Here is a 25,099-nt window from a genome sequence, read left to right on the forward strand (position 1 = left end):
TATCACTCACGTGCACACACCCATGTGCTTACCAGTATCCTGATCACACAACTGCTCACAAGCATCCGTAGTCCTCTGTCCGCAGAGATCTCTCACCCAGGGAGACGTGGCGTTGATTTGGTAATAAAGGGAGAGCTTTGCTGGGTTCAGCCAGTCAGAGATGTCCAAATAGCTTCCCTCGCTCACGACAAAACTGCTTCCTGCAGAAACCAGAAAGGACAGATTCATAAGGTTTGTAATTCCCAAGCTTCACAAAGCTCTGATGTCTATCAAGAAAGGGAGGAACCCAAAGGCTGAGCTGCAAAATGTGTCATTAGAAATGTGTTTTTTTTAATTATTTAATTATTTTTTAATTATGGTTATGTTTTTAAGACTCTTGCGAGTCCCTTGGACTGCAAGGCGAACAAACCGGTCAGTCCTAGAGGAGATCAACCCTGACTGCTCTTTAGAAGGCCAGATCCTGAAGATGAAACTCAAATACTTTGGCCACCTCATGAGAAGGAAGGACTCCCTGGAGAAGAGCCTAATGCTGGGAGCGATCGAGGGCAAAAGAAGAAGGGGACGACAGAGAATGAGGTGGCTGGATGGAGTCACTGAAGCAGTAGGTGCAAACTTAAATGGACTCCGGGGAATGGTAGAGGACAGGAAGGCCTGGAGGATCATTGTCCATGGGGTCGCGATGGGTCGGACACGACTTCGCACATAACAACAACAATGTTTTTAATATATTGGATTAGTGCACTTTTTATAATCAATATTTGTAAATGTTTTAAACATTATTTTTGCAGGTTAACCTTTGGGTTCCTAACTTTTTTGGTTAGGTTGGGTTTCCGTTTCCCTTTTTGGCTTTGCATATCAAGGAAGGTAGCCCTGGTAGTAGAGTGATACGTTTGCATGCAGTGCATGTGTGCTTCTGCCCCTTCTCTTCCCTGAGCACCAGGGGAGATGGGCTGGGTCAGCAGCAGGATGGTCCAGGAATGCAGGTGCCAATGGCCTTTTGGGAAATGTGTCAAGGAAGAAGACTGAGAAATGCAGGGCAAAGTGTTGACTGGCACTAGAAAGAGGCTGTGAGGACCATGGCAAAGCTTGCCTATTGCAGCCTTTTGAGAATTGGCTTTGTGGCAGCCTTTAACCTGGAGAGCCAGGTCTGATTCTCCACTCCTCCACATGCAACCAGTTGGGTGTACCAGTCATGGCTCTCTCAGAGCTCTCTCAGTCTCACCTCCCTCACAGGGTGTTTGTTGTGGGGAGAGGAAGGATAGGAGTTTGTAAACCGATTTGAGACCCCTTCAGGTAGTAAAAAGTAGGAATCCAAAATCATCACACCTGTTCCAGAATCTGGACAAGAGCAAAACTGAACAACAGTGATTTCAGTGTGTGCTAAGTGTTGCTGGCTGCTCCCTTGCCATGCATTTGGAAATCCTTGCATTTGTTTATTCAGGATCTTTTTATGCTGCCTCTTTGAAGTCCTGCTTGAAGGCAGCTTGCAATTAAAATGGTGCCATGTTTAAAGGGCCAAATGATTAATGTTTGTTCATTGTGTGTGCCTTTACTGAAGGAGAAGGCATCCGGACTTGACGCATGCCTTGTAGTTCTCAGTCAGATCAGTATCCCTTTGTGTGATTTGTTTTAAAACAGGAACATGCTACTAATAGGAACATCTTATTAAAGAAAGGAAAAAGTTATAGTGACTGGGTGGTGAAACCTCACACAGACTTTATGCAGGTAGAAATTAATAATCACTCAACAAATCACTTTACTCTGCTCTGGTTCGGCCTCACTTGGAGTACTGTGTTCAGTTTTGAGCACCCCAATTGAAGAGGGATGTAGACAAACTGGAACGTGTCCAGAGGAGGGCGACAAAGATGGTGAGGGGTTTGGAGACCAAGATGTATGAAGAAAGGTTGGGGGAGCTTGGTCTGTTTATCCTGGAGAGGAGACGACTGAGCGGGGATCTGATAACCATCTTCAAGTATTTAAAAGGGTGCCATATGGAGGATGGAGCAGAGTTGTTCTCTCTTGCCCCAGGGGGACAGACCAGAACAGGGATGAAATTAATTCAAAAGAAATTCCATCTAAACATCCAGAAGAAGTTCCTGACAGTTAGAGTGGTTTCTCAGTGGAACAGGCTTTATCAAGAGGTGGTGGGTTCTCCATCTTTGGAAATGTTTAAACAAAGGCTAGATAGCCATCTGATGGAGAGGCTGATTCTGTGAAGGGTCAAGGGGGTGGCAGGTTACAGTAGATGAGTGATTGGGATATGAGTGTCCTGCATAGTGCAGGGGGTTGGACTAGATGACCCATGAGGTCCCTTCCAACTCTATGATCCTATGATTCTGTGATTCTAAAACAGTCCATTTTCATTTCTTGGTAGAATTTAGATGGATCAGGCGCCACAGGAAAGTTTTATTTCCCATATAAAACCTCCCTCTCTCTGTTGATCTATAGTTTAGCAGAAAATCTCTGCCCAACCTGAACCGTATTTCAAATCCCCACCCCCATCCCCATGCCCTGCCTGGACTGGTGGGAATATGGTTCTTCTAATTAGGTAAATTGATTTTCAGTTGAGCCCAATCATTTCCTTATCTAATGCCTGATGCCCAACATCACTTGGGGGATTCTGCAAACACCAAGGTCCTCATTAACTCTGATCTTCAATTACATTGATTATAAAGTTGCTTTCACAATACTGCTGCAAAGATCAGAGGTCAAATGAGAGGGGAGGGGGAAACCTGGTCATTAAACGGTGTTTTCCAAAGTTAATGTCAAAATAACCACCAGAAGATGTGCAATGATTTCTCAGAGCTACAGCTTGAACTTAGGGCAGGTTGCTTTTGTTTGTGGATTTTTCTCTGGAGCAAAGTAGCAATGATGTTAGGTGTCCCCCCTCTAGTGACCTTGATATTGCATTACAGAAGCCTAGGGTGTTGCAGATCCCACAGTGATTACCTCTACGAACTCTCACAGACATCTCTTGAATGGGAGATTTGGGAAGCTAGCTGTGTCTGTCTGCAGCAGCAAAATAAATTTCGACTCTAGGAGCAGCACCTTTAAGATATCTCAAGCGTGCGCGCACACAAAAGCATGCGTGCACACAGAATAAAACATTACTGGCCTTAATGGTGCCACCGGACTCAGACCTTACCCCAGGGGTAGTCAAACTGCGGCCCTCCAAATGTCCATGGACTACAATTCCCAGAAGCCCCTGCCAGCATTCGCTGGCAGGGGCTCCTGGGAATTCTAGTCCATGGACATCTGGAGGGCTGCAGTTTGACTACCCCTGCCTTACCCATTGAATGAGCAAGCACAGTCTTGTGGGTGGAGGAATTAAATTGAACATGGGTTTCCTGTGCCACCGACATCTCCCCATTCCATAGAGAGGATTGTTTCAGTACAATGAGAGAACGGTCTGTTGCCGAAGCAAAGGAAGCTTCAAACTCTAGTGTCATTGTGGACTTCAGGGGCCTCCGACTACCTGGTTTCTTCACTGTTTCTGATCATTAACAAGGTGGGCTTGTGGGGAAATGGCATTAGGCCTTGCAACCACGTACGTCCCTTTTGAAGTTTCCATCAAACATATGGGAGTTCCATTCATCTCAATGGTGATCTCCCAGGGTAAGTTCTCATAGGATTGTGCCGTGATAACTGCATTCCTGCATGCCGTTATATGGGCAGAAAGGGAACATGATGAGAATAGGCACCCAGGAATCCAACAACCAAGTGATATCTGAGGCTAACAGAGACCAGGGGTGAAAGGGGGTGTTCCCAGTGGTTTTCTCTTCAAAGGCTACAGATCCTGCATTGCCTCCAGCGTAGCTGGTTCATAGTTGTACAGTGGTCCGCAGAGACCCTGGCCATTGTTTTGTTTTGTTTTATTATTTTCCCTCTCCCTCTTGTTCCACCTCCTCTCGCGTTCCTATCAAAGTTCCACTGGGTAGAGCAGCTTCAGAAGTTCAAAGGCCTCTTTACAGAGGTCTCCATCAAAGTTCAGCCAGCCTGTTTAAGCCTCCACAAGAGAGGCTTGAAGGCTAGACATGTAAAAAAAAAAAAAAATACAGAACAAGACAGGATAAAGCAGCTTCATACTTTTGTTCTCCCCCGCCCCTTGTTAAGTAGCCAAGAGTGAACAAAAGACTAAAAAAGCTTGGCTCTGTTTTTCTCCCTTTCTTTTAAAACATACAAGCAAAAAAGCAAAATGCAATGTAAATATTTCATTTTTGTACCATTCAGCTGATTTGATTATTCGTTGCCTGCTAATTTCTCATAGTGGTATATGTTGTTGCTGTTGTGTGTGTTTTAATTATCCCACTGGATGTACTGGAAATCCATATTCTTTGTGGCCTTTTTGTACCTTTTATTTTCTTTTTTTAGCATTATCCTTCAGCCATGCCAAGATATGTGGGAAAGTGAGGCATCACAAGGAGGGGAAGAAGCAGCCAGGTTCCTTAGCATCATTGCCTGCATCTAGCTTCTCCACCCTCTCCCTCCCAGCTGCCACAGATCTGCCCCTCAAGGGAGGCAGGTAGCAGCCAAGCAACCCTTCACTGTACCTGTGTCCTGTTAATCGAGAACCCCCTCTACAAAGATCATTTCCCATTGGACTTAAATTGTGATCCCACTTTGGGAGGGTTTTTTTCTTTTGTTTTTAAGCTACAAAAAATGGGATAAAAAGACCATTTCTGCACAGAGGGGTAAGAAGCACATGGCCTCCTGCTTGCAAACACATTGACAGCCCTCCATATGGGAACCCTCTCCCGCATTTTCTCCATGCCCCATCGCGGCTTTTTGCCTCTGGACAATGCTGCAAGGGAAAACCATGAACAGGGAGGGGTGGGTCCCAGTGAAGAAACAAATATAGAAAAATATAGACTGGAAAACCAATGTGGCAATAAAATATCCAAATTGGACTTATATAGAATCTGAAGCGTCACAAGCTAAGTTTAGCTATCGTGAGCATGCCCTTATACTCTTATCAAGAGATTCCTTAATAAGTTGGTAATAAATATAAAAACCATTGTTCCTTGAAAAACCTGTAAGGCAAAACACGTTGGGACTTGTGTGAAATAATAATAAGAATAAAAGAATTACTGAAGAGGGAAGACTCTATATAAGTCCAATTTGGATATTTTATTGCCATATTGGTTTCCCAGTGCATCTATATTTTTCTATGAAAGGGAAAACAAGACAAACTGCTCGTGGACTGAAACATTCTTCCCTGAGCCCCAAAATTATTATTTTAAAAAAAGGCACTTCCACGTTGCTATGCAGTAATGCCACAACACAGAAGAATTTTCAATAAAAATTAATACTTCCGCATTGCTATAGAGAAACAGCAAAACAATACTGCATTCCCCCTCTCCCTTTTTGGGATTCGTGGTGTTTCAGACTCTATTTTTGTATGGGTAGATGTGTGAGAGGCTGGAAATGGTAACTGGACCCTAATGAATGATTGTGTATGAACAGTGGGCTTAAAAACAAAGTGCATGGATACCTGGATGATTGGGAGAGGGCTGCTTCATCATTGGTGCCCCCCTTTTTCCCCACCTCCAGAAAACACAAACAGGACTGTGTTTTGCCTGCTTGATCCCCAGAAGGCCGTTGATACTGTGAAGATTTTATTTTACATTTGACAAAGGATCTCTGAGGTCCCGCAGCAATGCAGACCATGCCATTTAAAAAAGAAATACTTGGAGCAGGAAATGGAGAAGGGAAGGCAGGTGTGTGGGTGGGACAATGCCAGCAAAACTGTTGGATGTTTTCCCCTCCATACAAGGTTACTCCTGAATGCTCACCAACGGGACATGAGATAAAAAGTGGCAAATCCTATTTTGGTGATTTCTCTCATCCCAAGACAAATCTAGCCAAAACTCGAGCCAGCCCCTGGACAACCTCGGGATGCAGGAAACAACATGTGGAGGAGGCTCTAAAACATGCTAGCAACCAGAGGCTATCCAGAGGCAGATTCGTCATGCAGAAACAGTCAAATAATTGCTTACAGATGGAAGCCTATTCTCATAACAATCATTGGAGGAAGACTAGGTTTAAAGAGAGAGAGAGAGAGAGAGAGAGACTCTGTCACATGGTGATCTTTTCACTCTCCTGGGAAATCCAGGAGACTTGGTTTCAACTTTAGCAACCCTTTGCTTCACACTCTGATTCCCTCCCCACCCTTCCATTCCTTATAAAATTTATAGCAGTATGACACTTCAGCCACCATCACCACCCCTCACTGCAGCCTTATTAGTCAACTAGTAAAAAAGCCCATTGTATGAAGAAGACAATGGGCGCTAGCAGGTGGGGACCAGAGCGAGCGGCAGGCGAGGGACAGAGCGAGGGACAGGCTACCTGAAAGAGGAGGAGGACAGCGGCTCCTCTGCATTTTTTTGTTCTTCTGCGGCTTTCCCGGCGGCTCCATTGTGTTCTGGGGCCATGAGGGCAGGGAGCACCCAGCAGCTGCGCTGTGGGCGGCTGCTGGGGCTCCCAGGGCGCCGGCTTGAAGTGGCGAAAGGCTCCTCCAGGGTTTTTTTTTTCTGCTGGCTCTCGTGGGCTCATCTTTGAGCTGAAAGGCTCCTACAGGAGTTTTTTTTTTTCTGCTGGCTCTCCTGGGCGGCGGCTTGGAGCTGCGAAAGGCTCCTACAGGAGTTTTTTTTTCTGCTGGCTCTCGTGGGCGTGCCGGCTTGGAGCTGAAAGGCTCCTCCAGGGTTAATGTTTTTCTGCTGGCTCTCGTGGGCGTGCCGGCTTGGAGCTGCGAAAGGCTCCTCCAGGGTTACTGTTTTTCTGCTGGCTCTCGTGGGCGTGCCATCTTTGAGCTGAAAGGCTCCTACAGGAGTTTTTTCTTCTGCTGGCTCTCGTGGGCGCCGGCTTGGAGCTGCGAAAGGCTCCTACAGGAGTTTTTTTTTCTGCTGGCTCTCCTGGGCGCCGGCTTGGAGCCGCGAAAGGCTCCTACAGGAGTTTTTTTTTCTGCTGGCTCTCCTGGGCGCCGGCTTGGAGCCGCGAAGGGCTCCTACAGGAGTTTTTTTTTCTGCTGGGTCTCTTGGGCGCCGGCTTGGAGCTGCGAAGGGCTCCTACAGGAGTTTTTTTTTTCTGCTGGCTCTCTTGGGCGCCGGCTTGGAGCTGCGAAGGGCTCCTACAGGAGTTTTTTTTTCTGCTGGCTCTCTTGGGCGCCGGCTTGGAGCTGCGAAGGGCTCCTACAGGAGTTTTTTTTTCTGCTGGCTCTCTTGGGCGCCGGCTTGGAGCTGCGAAGGGCTCCTACAGGAGTTTTTTTTTCTGCTGGCTCTCTTGGGCGCTGGCTTGGAGCTGCGAAGGGCTCCTACAGGAGTTTTTTTTTCTGCTGGGTCTCTTGGGCGCCGGCTTGGAGCTGCGAAGGGCTCCTACAGGAGTTTTTTTTTCTGCTGGGTCTCTTGGGCGCCGGCTTGGAGCTGCGAAAGGCTCCTACAGGAGTTTTTTTTTTCTGCTGGCTCTCCTGGGCGCCGGCTTGGAGCTGCGAAAGGCTCCTACAGGAGTTTTTTTTTCTGCTGGCTCTCTTGGGCGCCGGCTTGGAGCTGCGAAGGGCTCCTACAGGAGTTTTTTTTTCTGCTGGCTCTCCTGGGCGCCGGCTTGGAGCTGCGAAAGGCTCTTACAGGAGGTTTTTTTTTCTGCTGGCTCTCGTGGGCGTGCCGGCTTGGAGCTGAAAGGCTCCTACAGGAGTTTTTTTTTCTGCTGGCTCTCGTGGGCGTGCCATCTTTGAGCTGAAAGGCTCCTACAGGAGTTTTTTCTTCTGCTGGCTCTCGTGGGCGCCTGCTTGGAGCCGCGAAAGGCTCCTACAGGAGTTTTTTTTTCTGCTGGCTCTCCTGGGCGCCGGCTTGGAGCCGCGAAAGGCTCCTACAGGAGTTTTTTTTTCTGCTGGCTCTCCTGGGCGCCGGCTTGGAGCCGCGAAGGGCTCCTACAGGAGTTTTTTTTTCTGCTGGGTCTCTTGGGCGCCGGCTTGGAGCTGCGAAGGGCTCCTACAGGAGTTTTTTTTTTCTGCTGGCTCTCTTGGGCGCCGGCTTGGAGCTGCGAAGGGCTCCTACAGGAGTTTTTTTTTTCTGCTGGCTCTCTTGGGCGCCGGCTTGGAGCTGCGAAGGGCTCCTACAGGAGTTTTTTTTTCTGCTGGCTCTCTTGGGCGCCGGCTTGGAGCTGCGAAGGGCTCCTACAGGAGTTTTTTTTTCTGCTGGCTCTTTTGGGCGCCGGCTTGGAGCTGCGAAGGGCTCCTATAGGAGTTTTTTTTTCTGCTGGGTCTCTTGGGCGCCGGCTTGGAGCTGCGAAGGGCTCCTACAGGAGTTTTTTTTTCTGCTGGGTCTCTTGGGCGCCGGCTTGGAGCTGCGAAAGGCTCCTACAGGAGTTTTTTTTTCTGCTGGCTCTCCTGGGCGCCGGCTTGGAGCTGCGAAAGGCTCCTACAGGAGTTTTTTTTTCTGCTGGCTCTCTTGGGCGCCGGCTTGGAGCTGCGAAGGGCTCCTACAGGAGTTTTTTTTTCTGCTGGCTCTCCTGGGCGCCGGCTTGGAGCTGCGAAAGGCTCTTACAGGAGGTTTTTTTTTCTGCTGGCTCTCCTGGGCGCCGGCTTGGAGCTGCGAAAGGCTCCTACAGGAGTTTTTTTTTCTGCTGGCTCTCTTGGGCGCCGGCTTGGAGCTGCGAAGGGCTCCTACAGGAGTTTTTTTTTCTGCTGGCTCTCCTGGGCGCCGGCTTGGAGCTGCGAAAGGCTCTTACAGGAGGTTTTTTTTTCTGCTGGCTCTCCTGGGCGGCGGCTTGGAGCTGCGAAAGGCTCCTCTGGGGGTGTTTTTTTTTTTTCTCTGCAGCTTCTCGGCGGCTGGAGTCTTGTGTTTGCGTCGGCGGCTCCCTTGGGGGCCGGCCTGACGTGGCGAGAGGCGCTTTGCGCCTCTCACCGCGTCAGGCCGGGAGCAACTGCGAGCCGCGCTGCGCGCGGCTCGCAGTTGCTGGGGCTGGGAATTGGAGGGACCAATCGGCAGGCGCTTCGCGCCTGCCGATTGGTCCCTCCAGTTGTCTGTCATGAGGAAGGGTCCAATCTGGACCCTTCCTCATCCCGGACACATCCCGCCCCAGAACCCCTTACTGTTTTATTTAGTCCGTGGCGCCCGCGGCGCCACGGGCGGTGTACAGATGTTCTTGGTTCACAGGGGAAAGACATATGGTCAGCGGGAGGCTTCCTAGCATGGGGGGGAGGGGGGGACAGACCAGGTGTCTCTAGAGTCTGAGCCTAAAGAGATCAAAAGCCACTCCGATGTGAACTCCTTTTTCCTGCCTAAAGTCCCAGCCCTATAAAGGCTGTATAGATCCTAACTCCTTGTCTCTGTCAATGTATGTTCCTGCCACGTCCTGAGATTCTTGCTATGCTCTGTGGATACCTTCAATAAAGACTTTTGTTTTCCTACCTACTCTCTGGAGTTGTTTGGACTGAGTCAAAAGAAGGGTCTTCCCTATGCGACTGAATCTTGGATTCCAGACAGACTCTCCTAGAATCACCACTGAGTTCCACAGCAAACAGCAATTTGAACCTGCTCCAAGCTCCACATTTTAACCAGCATCCCACACTAGCTCTCAGTTCCCATTTACTCTGCCGAGCAACACTAAGCCACAGTACAAACAAACAACAGGCACCGTGATTGACCTTCCATCAAGAACAGTACACACCTTTGCAATCAGTGAGTTCTGGAGGGCTGCTGAGCAGGCAAGGTGTCAATGAAACTACAAGACATACTGGGGGATAATCCTCCACCTTCACAGAAGTACTCTGAAATCCACAGCCTTCTCCGAAATTAGCGGTCCTGCGGCACAGCTTATTCGGGTCTTAAATTTAATAAGCAATTGTAGGGGAAGGGGAGGAGGAGGGGGCAACTTTATTCACATTGTTAAGAAGTTAATAGCAGGTCGCCATTAAGCTTGACTTTCTCGAAAGTAAATCATCTCGAGCAACATGGTTAATTGAAACCAACGTGAGAGACTGTTCTACCTCCTGTATACTTATCTGCAAAGATCAAGAGGAAAGTTGGGCGGGCGGGCGGGGGGGGGGAGGGACTGGCAACAGCTACATTCAGTTCCGTTAGCATCACGATGTAGACAGCCGTAGGGAAAGGAGATAAACAGACTTTGGATGGAACAATTAATGCTCAGCACAACGCCAATCACAGTGTGGCGTTCAGGAGCTAAATGAAGTTACGGCTTATTTAGCAGTCTGCCACCCTGGGAAAGAAAAAAAACAAAGTACAAACCGAGAGGGCTGGTTTTAATCCACACACCGATCAAGCTCTTCCCCCTCATGGCAGCCAAGATATTTATAACGCTAACAGGAGCTGTGACTGAGTTTGTCTATCACCAGCCTGCCAGAGAGCCATGCAAATCCAACTTACCTGCCAGAGGGCGAAAGGCTCCCACCTCCTTGTCTAGCAGTTCCGGGGCATGTCTTTCTATGCTGCTCCATCATTAATTTAGCATTTTGCAGTCACGCATGATGCATATAAAACCTCAGGGCAATTACAGCCTCACATTAGAGCAGGCCAGACTGAACTCTAATCTCTCACAAGGGAGAAATAACTTGTGTGTGTGTGTGTGTGTGTGTGTGTGTGTGTGTGTGTGTGTGCAGTTGGTTTTAAAATGGCAGTGTTTTCTCAACATCTGCCTCAAACTTATTTACAGTCCCCGTTTCAAACACCCCCCCCCCTCTCTAAAAACAGTTTCTAAGCAGCAAGACACGACCCTCGTCCCCCTCGCTCAATTTCTGATAGGCCTATTTTGGCTTTATTTGCCACAGGCTCATCCCTTCCCTCTTCTTTTTCAAGAGCTCAAGGCAGTGATGCTGTACGTGTGATATCCTCGCTCTCTCCTCTGGCCTCTTACCACTTTCCCTGCTGTGATTCTCCCCAAAGGCACAGCCAGGCTGGCACAGTGACTTGGTTCAGATCTGACAGGTTTTTTTTTTCACAAACGCAGGGACAAACTTCCCTTGGTCTTCTCATAACCTACGTCCCAAAAAGATCCTTGTTTCCATAGCCTCCCACCTTTCTCTCCATAAATTAAATGTGATGGTTGCATCTGTCATCTGCCCCCTCCCTTTCCCTTCTTAGTGGGTGTGGAATTGGGTTAGCTATATTGAATTTTGCCGCCATTCTTGTCTTAACTTTTGGATTAATTGTATTATGTTTTATTGTGCTTTTATTGTTTTAGGGGATTGGTTTTTATGTGGCCCGCCTCGAGCCTCCAGGGGTAGGCGGGATATAAATTAAAGAATAACAACAATGACAACAACAACAATAACAACAATAATAATAATGGACAGATTATATTAAAACTCAGCAGTGAATGTCTGCATTTATACTTTCTAGACATCAGCTATTACCAATGCTGTGATTTGAGACAGTATACAGAATGCACCCTGGCATGTGTGTGTGCATACGCTAAAAATCCCCATGAGCAGAAAGCTTCAACACAACGGCACTGCAACACTGACTTTTTAGGCACTTTTCCCAAAATGTTACTATGTGTACAGCCATTTTTTTGTACTCCCGAAAGACAATGGAAAGGCCACCATATATCCAGCAGAATTGTTCTGAACGTGCTCCGTCATTTATGTACATCTCAGCCCCACTTAGCTTGCTGTACTGATCTAGACATAGCAATTGATCATAGACAAAACTGTACTCATCCAGACATAGACAAAAACAAACTGGTTGTTTTTGTGAACTACAACTGAATTCCAGGAGATTGATTGGCTATTTTGGCAAAGAATTGTCATATGGCTGTATTTGGATGTGTGGCACACTTTACTAATTTAACAGAATTATTATTATTAATATTATTATTATTGCTATATATTCCAATTGTCATGTAGGGCAGTGGTCCCCAACCCCTGGTCCGGGGACCGGGACCGGTCCGTGAATCAGTCGGTACCGGGCCACAGCTCCTCCTCGTCCTTCTCCCCAGCTGCTGCCTCGGGGGCTGCCCTGCCACTCTGCTGCTGGCTCACCTTTGGTGCTCTCCGGCGGCTGCCATGGCTGGGGCTCCCCCTCGGCATGGCACTGTGCAGCTGCTGCTGGCAGCACCCCTCAGTGGGTGGTGGGAATTCAGGAGTGCCAGTGGGAAAGCAGGTGGAGCAGGGGCTCAGGCGGCGGCGACATCCCTCAGCAAAAGATGGTGCAGTCAGGAAACCCTAAGATTGTCTGGCAAGAGATGTTCAGAGATGGTTTTGCCGTTCCTTGCCCCTCCTCAAGGCTCTGATATTCCTTGGAGGTCGCCCTTCCAGGGCCAACCCTGCTTAGCTTCCGAGATCTGATGTGATCTGGCTTGCTGGGGCCTGTCCAGGTCAAGCAGCCTTCTTCTATAACTGGTACAGATAAAGCTGCACTACTTTGCCGTATATAATGTGTGGGCTGGCTGTAAAAACACTGGCCTTGGTTTAATTGGCATCGTATTTCAGGCGGCTGCTCTGCAAGGACAAACTCCTGGTCCAGCTCCCCGGTGTCCTTTGCTCCGGGCCATGAGTCCTGGACTCTCGCTTACTGCAGGGCCAGAAGGGCTTACGAGATGTTTCGCTGAGTCGCGCCTAATTAAACTCATGGAGGATTTGATTAGCTGGACTGAACAGGAACCCTCCCTTCATTCACCTCCTCTGACACTCCCGACCCCAGCCATATTTCTTTGGAAATGCAGTGCTTAACAGTCGCATGAAAGGTCCAAACTGAAAGCCAAAGCCAATCAAAATGCTGTTACTGTTTAATAGCACCCCACATGAGCAAGGAAGGTCATTTTGCAATCGCAAGGGCTTAGGAAACTGCGCCAGTCAAGAGAAGGGAGGCCAAAAGAGGCATGCTTGAGAAAGCGGCCATTTTGTGCTGAGTGCTGTATCGAACAGCCCACAGAAGTCCTTCCAAAGGTCTCATTGGACACTTAGCTGCCTTCACCTAGGCTTCCGAATGTTCAGCCCAGGGGTGGACTGGCTGTTTAACTCACAGGGAACTCTCCTGGGCCGTTGCTCTGGATGACCACCGGTGGCCAAATCCCAGCACTAAAGGACCACTTAACTCAGACATTAAATCAGTAGTTGGTCCCAGCTTGCCAATTGTCTCTTCCTGCCCTGTGTCAAGTACCCCCTCCCCCCTTTTCTTCCAGTGCTCAATGACTGGATTTATTCAAGGCATGAGCTTTCGAGTGCAAGCACAACATCAGAGTCCAGTAGCACCTCTAAGACCAACAAAGATCTATTCAAGGTGTGAGCTTTTGAGTGCAACCCCTCTCCTCAGTCACTGTGCTTCTTAAAAAACCCAAATGAATCGTTCTTTTATACTCCCTCTCTGGAAATTTGGTTCTCACTATAGTGCAGGTTCTACTTGGAAGAGAGGGAGTATAAAAGAAGGATTTATTTGATTTTTTTAAGAAGCACAGTGACTGTACTGGGTAAGGATTACAGTTCACAGCCTGAGGAAGTGTGCTTGCCCTCGAAAGCTCACGCCTTAAATACATCTTTGTTCATCTTATTTGGAAAGTGTGTTCATTACTTTGGGGTGTGCTGATCCTAATGAAGGCAATGCAATTCTGCAGCACTTGCCTATTTTCCCTAGCCCGGATGAAGCGACGTTTCTATTTGCATTTCTTGTAGACAAAGAAAATAAGTTTGTGGCTGTCATGACTAGAAGAAAGCTTCCAAGTACCTGGGTTGTTATTATTTCCTTTAATTGTGTACAGTTCCCACACTATTGGCCCCATTGCTCTTCTACCCCGACAAACCATTCCCAATAATGCGCTCCCCTCTATTCTCCTGTTCAGACCCAGGAACCCTGCTAGGCAGTCAGCAAAGACAGTCTCATTACCGGGCTGAGCTTCAGGAAATGGAAATGATACCTGAAACAGTAGACGGGGAGGCAGCCTTGCGTTGGTGGTGAAACAGAAGCGTTTCTTGCCCTGACTTCTTCACAGCCCTTAATTAGGCCTGTTTCTTTTAAATGCCTTTTATGTCTTCTGCTTCACCTTCGCTTTATCCAAAGGAGGTGTTAATAAGGCCAGTTCAATGTCATGGTGCCAGTGGGCAGCATGCCAAGGCCAACCACAGCATGGGAATTGCAATTTTCCGTATCAATAATTAAAGAGGAGAACAGCTGCCTCTTCCACAAAACCTTGGTTTGCCCCACTTCCCAAATAGAGGGATGGAGACCATCTGCCCCTTGCCATGTGGGCCAAGCAGCTGCATGAACCCAGAGGCAACTTGGCAAGTGGAGAGGGTGACGCTGAAAATAAAATACAACACACACATGCATAACCTGCAAGCAAATTAACAGATCTAAGGAGATTGGGGGGGGGGGGGGCAGAATGCAATGCAGGATGGTTAAATCATCCATCCCAGCTGCTGTAATCAAACAGTTTCCCCCACTTTTTTTACTTCTGCTGTTGGCATTCATGTCTATTTAATTGTTTGTTGATTTGTTGATCACTGCAGGCACCAAAATCCCAGGATGCCCTATTAGCACTTTAGCCTTCCTACCTTCCAGTTTACAGGAAGGAAAGACCTTCATCTACCCAGTTCCCAGCCTCCAGCCCCTTCTCTTCTCTTAATTTTGCATTGTCTGGGACTTTAAAAAGTCTACAAAGCATCAATGTAATTTTCCGGTTTCCATCTGTATCCCTCTTCCACATCTCCTACTACTCTCAAGTTAAAAAGAGCTAGTGAAGTGATTCTACATGGCCTAGTCCCCCCCCCCCCCGGGTTAACCGGAAGTCACTGGGATATCCATGCATTGAACAACCTACCAGAGGTCATGCTCGACCCATTGTCTATAGGCAGAAGGCTGTTTCCATACCTTCCAGAGAGTGACGCAGCCTCCAAGAATATGAGTGTCTCTCACAGAAGCATGGAAATTTTCTGCACATAGCAATGCTCAGGAGGGCAGGGGGAGCAGAGCAGGTAGTTCTGTGTCTCTCATTAGGCATTTTTTAATTTTGATCAAAGCTCTGAGGGTTCATCTTGTAACGATTAGTGACGCAGAAACAATTCCCTAACAGAGATATTCCATAAATGAGAGCAGCTTCCAAAACTGTGGCACGCATCTGGAAATTACACACTGCAATGGAGTACCAGCCTTTAATCCCCTACTGGCTCTGACAGTCAATTTAAGAACATGAGTACAGAAAATTGGTATAAGAATTGGACTTAAGAACTGTAAAGTATGAGGAATAAACGTGTCTTTAAATGGCACAAAACTTCTTGTTCATCCAAGACAGCTGTCATCTGTGTCTGTTGCAGACCAGCCCTACGGAGGCTTCCAGATACCCAACGACTGCTTGTCTAGTGCCATAATAATAATAAAGATACCCAACGACTGTCATGCCCAGTGCCACTCACTCTCCTGTCTTGCCCAACCCTCAAGGGTGTATTTTCTCTCTTACTGCCACTGACTGATTAGTTTCAGCAATTACCCACAAAGACGCCCAAGTATTCCCCGTTCCCCTTCCCAAGCTGTCATTCTAAGGCATCACCTGGAGCCTCCATGGTTACAAGGAGACAGCTTATCACACTTGTGCACTTCTGAGGAACTAGTAATTTTGCAACTATCTGCCTCCCTTCTCCTGGTGCCCATTTTAAATAGCATGCATGAATGACAAAAGTCTGTGTGGTGTGCAGAACTAGCATCACTGAAAATAGTAAAGAAGGTATTAAAAGTAAAATGTTCACACTTATGCTCACTACCTAGCAACAGACTGAGCAAAATATACACAATAAATGTATAAGTGTGCAATTCCCTTGTTCCTCACGCTATACATGCCCTAACTGGTCTTATTCTAAGCTCTTACTTTAGAAGTTAGAGTTTGTTAAAACTTCCCGTCACCTTGGAATCTTTGTCTAGGCCAGGGGTAGTCAAACTGCGGCCCTCCAGATGTCCATGGACTACAATTCTCATGAGCCCCTGCTCATGGGAATTGTAGTCCATGGACATCTGGAGGGCCGCAGTTTGACTACCCCTGGTATAGGCAACTAGCTCTTTGTCAGTTCCACGTGGCAACAGCAGCGCTCCTTCTTCCAAAAGAGTCAGGAACAGCAGAAAATCCATCAATTTCCCTCCATGTCAAGGGATCTGTAACTCTTCCGTTTTTCCACCCCCTTGTGAGTCAAATAATCATTTCCTCAAATTTTCTGAAAGATACAGTGTAGCTCCTTGCACTCCTACATCCCTGTGTCTCTTTCTAGAAATCCCAGCCAAAGTACAAGATGACTAATCGTCTTATTCTAAGGTAGAATGTTAAACTTAGAAGATGCAATCTTCTAAAACACTTTGGAATCTTTGTCTAGGCAGCAAGTCTTTTTTCTGTTCATGTGGCAATGACGGCCATTAAGATGGAGCTCAGGTGTGAGAGCTCCTCCTTTCAATGGAATCAGCCTGACTGACTCAACCAAAATAGACCCTTTCCCTTCATAACAAGGGATTTCATCTGTTTTGTTTGCCTACCCCTTGAGGGTGAACGGATCCTTTCTTCAAATCTTCTGGAAGATACAATCTAGCTCTTCCCAATATCAAGTCTCTGTGCCCCTCTCTAGATATCAGAATACAGCAAATGTATTAGCTGACCATTTGGCTGCCTCCACCTAGGATGGGCAGTAGTACTTTGAAGGTTGGTACTTCAACTTTTAAAAGCTGAATGTGGGGTTTTTATTGTAACCCAAAAGCTGAAATAGAATGCATTTTTCCATAACTTTCATCAATACCTTGAGACATCATAAGAATCTGACTTACGCAAATAGAAAAGCATAGTCTATTGATGGATGACTAACTGGCTAACTTCTAATGGACTATACCAGCCCTTAAGGTTACTGTGCTCATGGGAAGATGCTCAGCTACGATGTTGGTTTGATTATGCAAGGCACTTCTCAAATAAGATGGTATATTTAGGATGCCTTCTTACACGTGTGGCTTTATTTATTTTATTTAGCTCTTTCACTGCATATTGATTTTTTTAAAAAGAAATAAATGAATGCATTCTCTTTAGCCAATATTTTATGGCACAAAAGAAGCCTATAAATAGTTTATACAAACTGACACAGATTAGTTATGCTGTGAGCATTAAGGGCTAGCTAGTAGCTAGAAAGCCAAACTAAGAGCAAAAAGACCAGGGTTCAAACTTCTCTCAACGACGAGAATCACTGGGTGGCCTTTGGCCAGTCACTCACTCTTAAGCCTGGTCTACACTTGCAACAGAATAAGATGAAAATGAGAACCAAGGAGGCAGAATGGACTCCCGCATTTTAGGCTGGAGGTATGGAATTGCATCTTCCAGTGTTCCTCTGAATTCCTAAAACACTGTGAATGGCATTAGATGGCTGTTTTAGAACCTCCATCACACATTTGCTCTGTTTCTTTGTGTTTCAATTTTGCACAGAGTTTTCCCATGGGGGGAGCAGAAAAAACAACCTCCCATGCTGACCCTCTGAAATGTAAGAGTCCTCAAGTGCCACTATGCCACTATGGGCCCTGGAATAAAGATTATCTCTGCTTCTCCGTACCACCAAAACAATTATATGAAAACAACTTGCTTATTGAAATTTTAGCTTTAAGGGTACAGAATTTCTTGTCATGCTGTGACAGACTGCACTTTTAAAAACTTGGAAGTACTGTACAAACAGGTAGAGGACAGTAAAAGATTAATTCATCACGGAGATAGAAAGCCTTGAGTGACAGGCTGTTCCAAGAGATCTGATTGGTTAGCATCCCCTAAATAGAGAGAAACTTTAGAGCCGAATGCTGGGGACTGACAGCTGTTTAACACAGACAGGAGATGGGGGGGGGGGTTGTCAAGGATGAGCGAGTCATTTAAAACAGACACCCATTCGGACCGAGGAAAGGGGATAGATTTTCTAGAGCAGCCTTTTTCAACCTTTTGACAATGAAGGAGCCCCTAAAATAATTTTTCAGGCTCCAAGTAGCCCCAGAAGTGATACCAGCTGGTCACGCCTCCCTGCCACACATCCCAGATGTTACATGTCACTAGAAGTGACATCAGCACCCATACTAACAGGCAGGCTTGGAGAGGATTGAGAGGGGACAGTCAGGGCACGCTTAAGGCAGTAGCAAGTACACAGGCTTTGCCCCCTCTCAGGCACAGAAACCACAAGAGAACTCACTCATGTTCTGGAGGGGGAGAGGGGGCAGTGTTAATGGTTGTTTCCTTAGCTTGTGGTCAAGTCCACGAAGGCAGGTGGGGAGTGGCCACAGATCCCCTCTGGAGCTCCCCTGGACCCCTAGTTGGGAACCCCTGTTCTAGAGAGAGAAGGAATTTCCCTAGTCAATCTAAACAGGCTGATAGTTCTGAAGAGTACAGAGATCCCTGGTCTCATGGGGGTTTAAACTGGCTTTAGAGACTTGAAGTTAGAAACTCAGGATGAATACTAGCATTTCAAGAGAAGTGGGTTGGGTAGTAGAAGGAATGTACCAGCCTTCTGGGAACCAAAATAGTCAAAGAAAATATGTTGCTGTGCTTTCCAAACATGGGAACAAAAGCCTCTAAAAATAAAGATTTTAAGTAACTATGAAGAAACTCTCATTAGCCTGAAACATGAGAATTAAAGCCGATGCATGTTACCTCAAAATTATCCATATTGAGTTCCCTCAGAAATGTCAACCCTTGATTTCACCTGACCTTTCTTCTCTACATTGAATAAAATATACATATTTTTGTTAATTTTAAATTTCAAAATATCTTGAGTGTCATTTTCAGTGGTTTAAGCTAAAGGGGTGAACCTTTCCTCAGGTTTCTAGGCTGAGATAGCAATGAAATATCAGTCTGCAACAGGTGGGACAGCCAAAGTTCTCAAGGGAAAAAGAAAACAGACCACTGGGACTGCTCAGACAGAAAGGCAAAGAGAAATGGAGGGACAATCTTGCCTGTGAGGGCGGGAAGGGAAAGGGGGTCATCGTTTATGTCTTAAAACATATATTAAAGAACACTGATATGTTTAGTCCTGCATCCTCTTTCTCTTAGCATCCAGATGTCTTGGAAGGCCCATTTGTAGGAGCACAAAAACTATAACATCTCTCCTGTTGTTATCCCCACACCAACAAGTGATATCTGGAGATATCTGTCACCTGTGAACATGGCAGATACAAGACTCCAGAGGGGGAGAGTAGTGAAGATTGATCTGGAATGGGGGGAAATGGACCGGAGGAAGAGACATCCTTTGTTTGTTTTCCCCCAAACGTATTTTGAATTGTTGCTTATTAAACAGTGGGAACAGAAAAGCTTCACAAAACATTCATTTTGACTTTAAAGAAAACCCTGGATACATGACAGAATATAAGGGAAGTGTAGTGCACAACTGGATTTCAGGAAGATATACTTAACAATACATATGTTTCAAGACAATGGAAAACTGGTTGACATTTCAAGGTATAATGAACGTTCTTTGAACAGCAAGCAAAAAGCCTTCTTTAGTACTGTCATGTTAAATTAGGTGTTCTCATTGTAAGAGATGTTGTTCTGTATGTAAATATTAAAACAATAACAAAAAGGTAGAATGAGACTAATGTGTATCCTGTACTATAATTTTTCGTTCCCTAAGTCATAGGCTTCCCATCTCCTAACTATTCTTAGAATTGGGGAGGGAAAGAAGCTGAAATGAAATCCACTATGTCTTTGTAATATTACAGTAAAATCGGAATCACTTATTTCCCATTCCCCCTGGAAAAGGGCGGCAGAGCAAATTATGCAAGTATTCAGAGCACATGCACGGAGCTGCCAATGAAATACCAATAAAACAGATTAATACCGTTGGAACTTGGGAGAAATGGGCTGATCGCCAATCCAAGCTTAATGACTTTTCTAAAGAGAAGGGGGGTGGCGCCAGTGGAATGGCTTACAGAAGAATGGCGTCTGTAATGAAACTGTAAAACATCCTTCTAAAGCGCAAAAAAAGAAAAGTTTAGTGGGGAATTGCATTTGTAGCTGCGAAGATGAGGCTGTATGCATCAGCAGCTGTCTGCTAATCAGATATGTTGTCCTTTGTTATCAGGGAGGTAGGGAGGTGGTGTCCACATGTGCCATTATCAGCCCAGCTCAAGATGACCCAGGCAGTAGCCTGACAGAAGGCAGATGCCCTGAACTCATAGCCAGGTGTTTCCTCTCCCGTTCACCATGCTTGCCCGTTGGGGTTTCTTTGTTGTTCTTCATTGATTTTCCTCCCTGCAGCACTCAGTTCACTTTCCAGTGGCTGTTTCCCCAGGTTTTCTGAGAGTGCTTTTATTTGATGATTTTTCTTTGTTTCACTTCCAGGCCAAAAGTAATTAAAGCATACAGATTCCCTCAGCTTTTCCTCCCGCCCTTCTACTGCCCCTTGAAAATCACTCCCCTCTCACACTGAGGTCATTCTGTCCCCTATGCACCATCCACCTTCCTCCTCTTTCATCTACAAGCTCCATTTTTTATTTTTCAATTATTTTTTTCCAAGCAGCCTGTGTCATGCAATGTGAGACTATCGCTGGTCCCAGACCACTGAATAAAAACGGGAGAAAGTTTAGAAGGAGATGAGAGAGGTTAAGTTCCCTGTTGGTATTGATTTGAAAGGGGGATCAGAGAGGAGGCAAACGCCAGCGTCCCCAGTGCAATAAATACATAAATAAGGATTCCAGTGTTACAAGTGAATAAAATAAAGGGAGTATAACGAAGAATAAAATTGTCATGAGATGTAAAGAGAGAGAATGGATGGGAACATTAAAGCTTTGAAAACAGTTTTCCCTATAATGCTTTAGTGAACAAGGTTTTTTTCTTCTTTTTCCGGGGGGGGGAGGGGATATTTTGGCAATATCTAGAAGTCTAACATTAAAATGGCAGCTGAACTACATGGACCTGTGAACTGCCAAACTTAAGAATCGCTTGGGACTGATCCATTTGGAGGAAGAGTACAATATGCACAGGACAAGCTTTGAAAAACAGCCGAAATCATGGTCCATGGACAGGATGAAATTAGAGAACCAAAAAGAAAAAAAAAACATGCAGATTTTCAAGGAAAGGTGGGAAATCAGCATCACTGTGCAGCTGTTCCAGGGCATTGACAAAAATATTCACCCTCCCCTCCCCCCCAAAAAAAATTAGTGGCATAAGACTAAAAAAAAACCTCTCCAGAGGAGAGTCCAGAGGACTCCTTCCCCAAACTATGGAGATGCAGGTCACAAAATTAGTGCAGCTAGTGTTTTTCCATCTTCACCAGGCAAACTACTAGAACCCTACCTGTCACCAGAATACCTTGCCACAGTCATCCATGTGACAGTCACTCCAGGATTGACTTTTGTAATTCACTGTACATGGGTCATCCCTTGTTCTTGACCCAGAAATGCAGCTGGTGCAAAATGCAGCTGCTAGGGACCTCACAGGAACATCTTGGAGGGCCAGCAACCAGCCGGTGTTGAGGTAGCTGCATTGGTTGCCATTGCGGCACGGATCAGGTTCAAGTTGAGGTAGCTGCATTGGTTGCCATTGCGGCCCGGATCCAGTGTTAATCTTTAAGACCCTATGCGGTCTGGGACCCACATATATGAGGGACTGCCTATCACCTTATGTTCCTCACAGGGCTTTGTGTTCTTCAGGTACTAATTTGCTGTTGATTCCTGGCCCACAGGAGGGTTGCCTGGCCTCAACCAGGTCCAGGGCCTTTTCGGTCCTGCATCCAACCTGGTGGATTGAGCTCCTGTAACAGCTGAGGGCCCTGCAGGAGCTTTTGCAATTCCGCAGGGCCTGCAAGATGGAGCTTTTCCGCCAGGTCTTCGGTTGAGGCCAGGATGTGGAAGATCTAGGGGTCCCTCCACACTTATGAACACTCCTACTTGGAATAGTTGGCACCCCAGGAGTTTTTTACCATGAGGCACTGGGTGGGGGAGAGGGAGAGGAAGGAGGTTGAGTTTTTATTCTCTTATTTTCTTGTCATGAGACTATGTTGGGTTTTTTTATGTTTTTTATCTGCAGGGTCTTTTATCTTCATGTTGTAACCTACCACAAGACGAGTGATAAATCAAAAGTATGAATGAATGAATGAATGAATGAATGAATGAATGAATGAATGAATGAATGAAATCAACTGCAGCCCTGTACAAAGTGTGGAGGAGCCAGGTTTGCCTAGGTGTGTGTGCACGCACACAAGTTGACAACAATCACAGCTTGCAATCCCAGGGACACTGGGCTTTACCCTGCATTCTGTATGTTCAACATGTTCACTTATATTATGAGATTATGGGACTCATTCTCACTTTTCACAGTGGCTGAAAACACAGCAGTGATCTGCAATCTGGAAATGGGACTGAACAGCTGTTTGTTAGTTTCAAAAAAGTCTTGTCAATTTCAAGATCAGGTTTCCCCTCTTTGTCTGTTTTCCTTTCTGTTCCCTTTCATTCAATAAGATAACACTAAAAGGCATGGACAAAACCTGAACCATGAGGATTTAAATGGAAGTTGCTTGCTGGATGCTACTGCATTGCTGCAATAGGGCAACTGTGTAATTTTTTTTAATGGACATGTCACAAATGACGTTCCATTCCAAATAAAAAAAAACGGTGTTATTTTTTTCTTTTTATAAAAATTTCTTTTCTTTTATAAAAAAGCTGCAAAATAAATATGCTGGAGGAAAAAAATGGTGCGTAAAGCAGGCACAGAATCCAGAGTCAAGATTAAAGGCTTACTGCTCTGAGAGTCTGCAGTAAGATGTGTGTGCATAATGAGCCCATGTCGAAAGTTCTCTGCCCCTTGCTTCATTTGCAAGTGGGCTAGCTTGTGCAAAAGACTCATCCTTCCCCCAGCTCTTTTCCTTGGCAACTCTGGAGGTTCTCCTTTAATACTACAACAAATCACAACATCGTGCTGACCACAAAAACAGGATAAGCTGTTTAGAGATACCAGAGTGCTGAGCTGGAGCTGGACATTTTAATGACATCCAAAGACACATTATTAGCTTGGCTTCTTCCCCAGCATGGAAGTAGCTAATTCAGCTCTTTAAAGCCTTAAAACAATTTGAGCATAGGGTACTTTTCTCCATTTCGGTGGGGAAAGAAAAATTCGCTAGTGAACATGCAGGGAGCAGTGCAAGAGGTCGACAGGAAAACTCCGAAGCCATGTTCTCTTAGCTATGTGAAGCATCAGAGTGGTCTCTAACAAGGTGTGCAGCATCACAGAATAACTCCACAGTGCGTAATGGGGGCATAGGCAGCCAGAACCGTAGCCTGTTAGCTATCCAGACTTCAGATGGCTTTCAGCCAAGACCACTGTTATTAATCTCTTTAGCAGGGGTAGTCAAACTGCGGCCCTCCAGATATCCATGGACTACAATTCCCATGAGCCCCTGCCAGCGTTCTGGAGGGCCACAGTTTGACTACCCCTGCTCTTTAGCATTCCTTGTCTAGCAGGTATACTGGACAGGACCAAAAACATGATGTCGCCAGTCTCATTTAATAGGAAGGTTTAAGATAAGAGGCTGCCTGAAATATTGGAGAATTACTATTAAGACGTATGCTGGACTTCACTCTGACATTTTGTGGATAGTTCCGCCGCTTGTGGAGCCAGTTTTTAGTTCCACCCAGCTCCCTGTGTCAGAATCCCAAAGATTCCTGTAGGCAGACTTTAAAAGTTTAAGGTTCCTCACAGTAGAAGAATGACTTGGTGAAGACAGAAAGGGTGGCTTGATCCAGGCATCTCCTTCCAGAAACTCTGACAAACCTCCCTCTCTAGATGCAGAAGATCTGGGTTTTAGGTTTAGGAGGAATTGTTTTTCGTTGCGGTTTCTTCTTCTATGGGATTTTGTATTATTGTATTTCTGGTTTTTATTGGTTTTAATGGGATATGGTTTTTTAGCCGAATTTTGTAATTCACCTCGAGCCTTCGGGGGGAGGTGGGCAATAGATGATGATGATGATGATGATGATGATGATGATGATGATGATGATGATGAAAGAAACAATCTGCACGTGTTCACACATATCACACTACTTCCAATTCTGTTGGAACTACTGTTTGAAGGAGCGTTTCTCCAACTCCCTTCAGTCTAGGAAACCACTGCTCCTAGGTTACTATGAACTAGCATTTTTTCAAAATCTGCCCCCAAAGGAAGAATAGAACAGAATCTCCCTGCTGCAAACAGACTTGAGCCCATCTTGGGGAAAGAGGATGTAGTAGGGTATCAAAGTAGGATTGGGAGAGCCAGGTTCAAATCCTCATTCTGCCAAGGGTGGCCTTGGACCTTTCACATAGTCTTAGCCTAAATGACATCACAGCATTGATGTGAGTATAAATGGAGGAGTGGAGAACAATGTAAGCTTCTTTGGGCCCCTACTGTGTGTGTATGTGTGAAAACAAAGTAAATAATACAAACAGTCAAATTAATTATTAAGCCACTTTGTGACCCACATGACATCTCCCTCAATAATCTATATATTGCACCTCCAAATTGTTCAGGCAGCATCCTCCCTAACAACTCGTTGTGGCATGCTAAGCAGGGAAAGGGAAAAGCAGGGTTAAGGGGGCATATTTCAAGATACATAAAGGCCCCTCATGGTTGAGTGGGGATTTGAACCTGGATCTCACAGGCCCTAGCTGTTAATCTATCACAGAATGTTTCAGTTACATCCTTCAAAAAATCCTATTATATCTAAATCACACATCACAAAAAAAAAGGAATCAATATATAGAAAAACTGGACTCCCTCGTATATAAAAATGAAGGATTATTTTCTGAATCAATAGCAGTTACCCCAAAGATGCTTAGTTCTGAGCTTTGTATGAAAGATTTCATTCAGAGATGAAATAACAATGTTTATTTGCCAACATGAAGGGGGGAAACCCCAGCGTAAAGAGCTGAAGAACTGTTACCAACTCTATGAAGGGTAAAATCTGTAGGAAGAGGATGAAATTTGCCCTTACACATCTAAGCTGTTGCTATGCTGAAAAAGGTCAGCAAAACCCAAGAAATATTGGAAGCCCGAATTGGCAAAAGCAATAAGTGACAACAGTTCCTGTTTAATGTTTCAATTTCTCCCTCAAAAAAGAAGTAGTTTCATTGCCTAGGGAACAAAAATGGCACTGGAAATCAGTAGTTTCGGAGTAGCAGAAGAAGCCAGAGG

At 45.8% G+C, this 25,099-nt stretch overlaps 1 protein-coding gene across 7 annotated transcripts in view; it reads right to left on the reverse strand.

Moving 5' to 3' along the window:
- The window catches only part of ASTN2 (astrotactin 2), a 754,634-nt gene that overhangs the window by 390,940 nt on the left and 338,595 nt on the right, over positions 1 to 25,099 (reverse strand). For all 7 annotated transcript variants that reach the window (XM_077305065.1, XM_077305063.1, XM_077305067.1 and 4 more), the window contains one exon: positions 33 to 200. In XM_077305065.1, the coding sequence (XP_077161180.1) occupies positions 33 to 200 (168 nt within the window). The remainder of the gene's footprint in view (positions 1 to 32; positions 201 to 25,099) is intronic.

The sequence above is a fragment of the Paroedura picta genome, chromosome 12, assembly GCF_049243985.1.
Source record: "Paroedura picta isolate Pp20150507F chromosome 12, Ppicta_v3.0, whole genome shotgun sequence".
NCBI lineage: Eukaryota > Metazoa > Chordata > Lepidosauria > Squamata > Gekkonidae > Paroedura > Paroedura picta.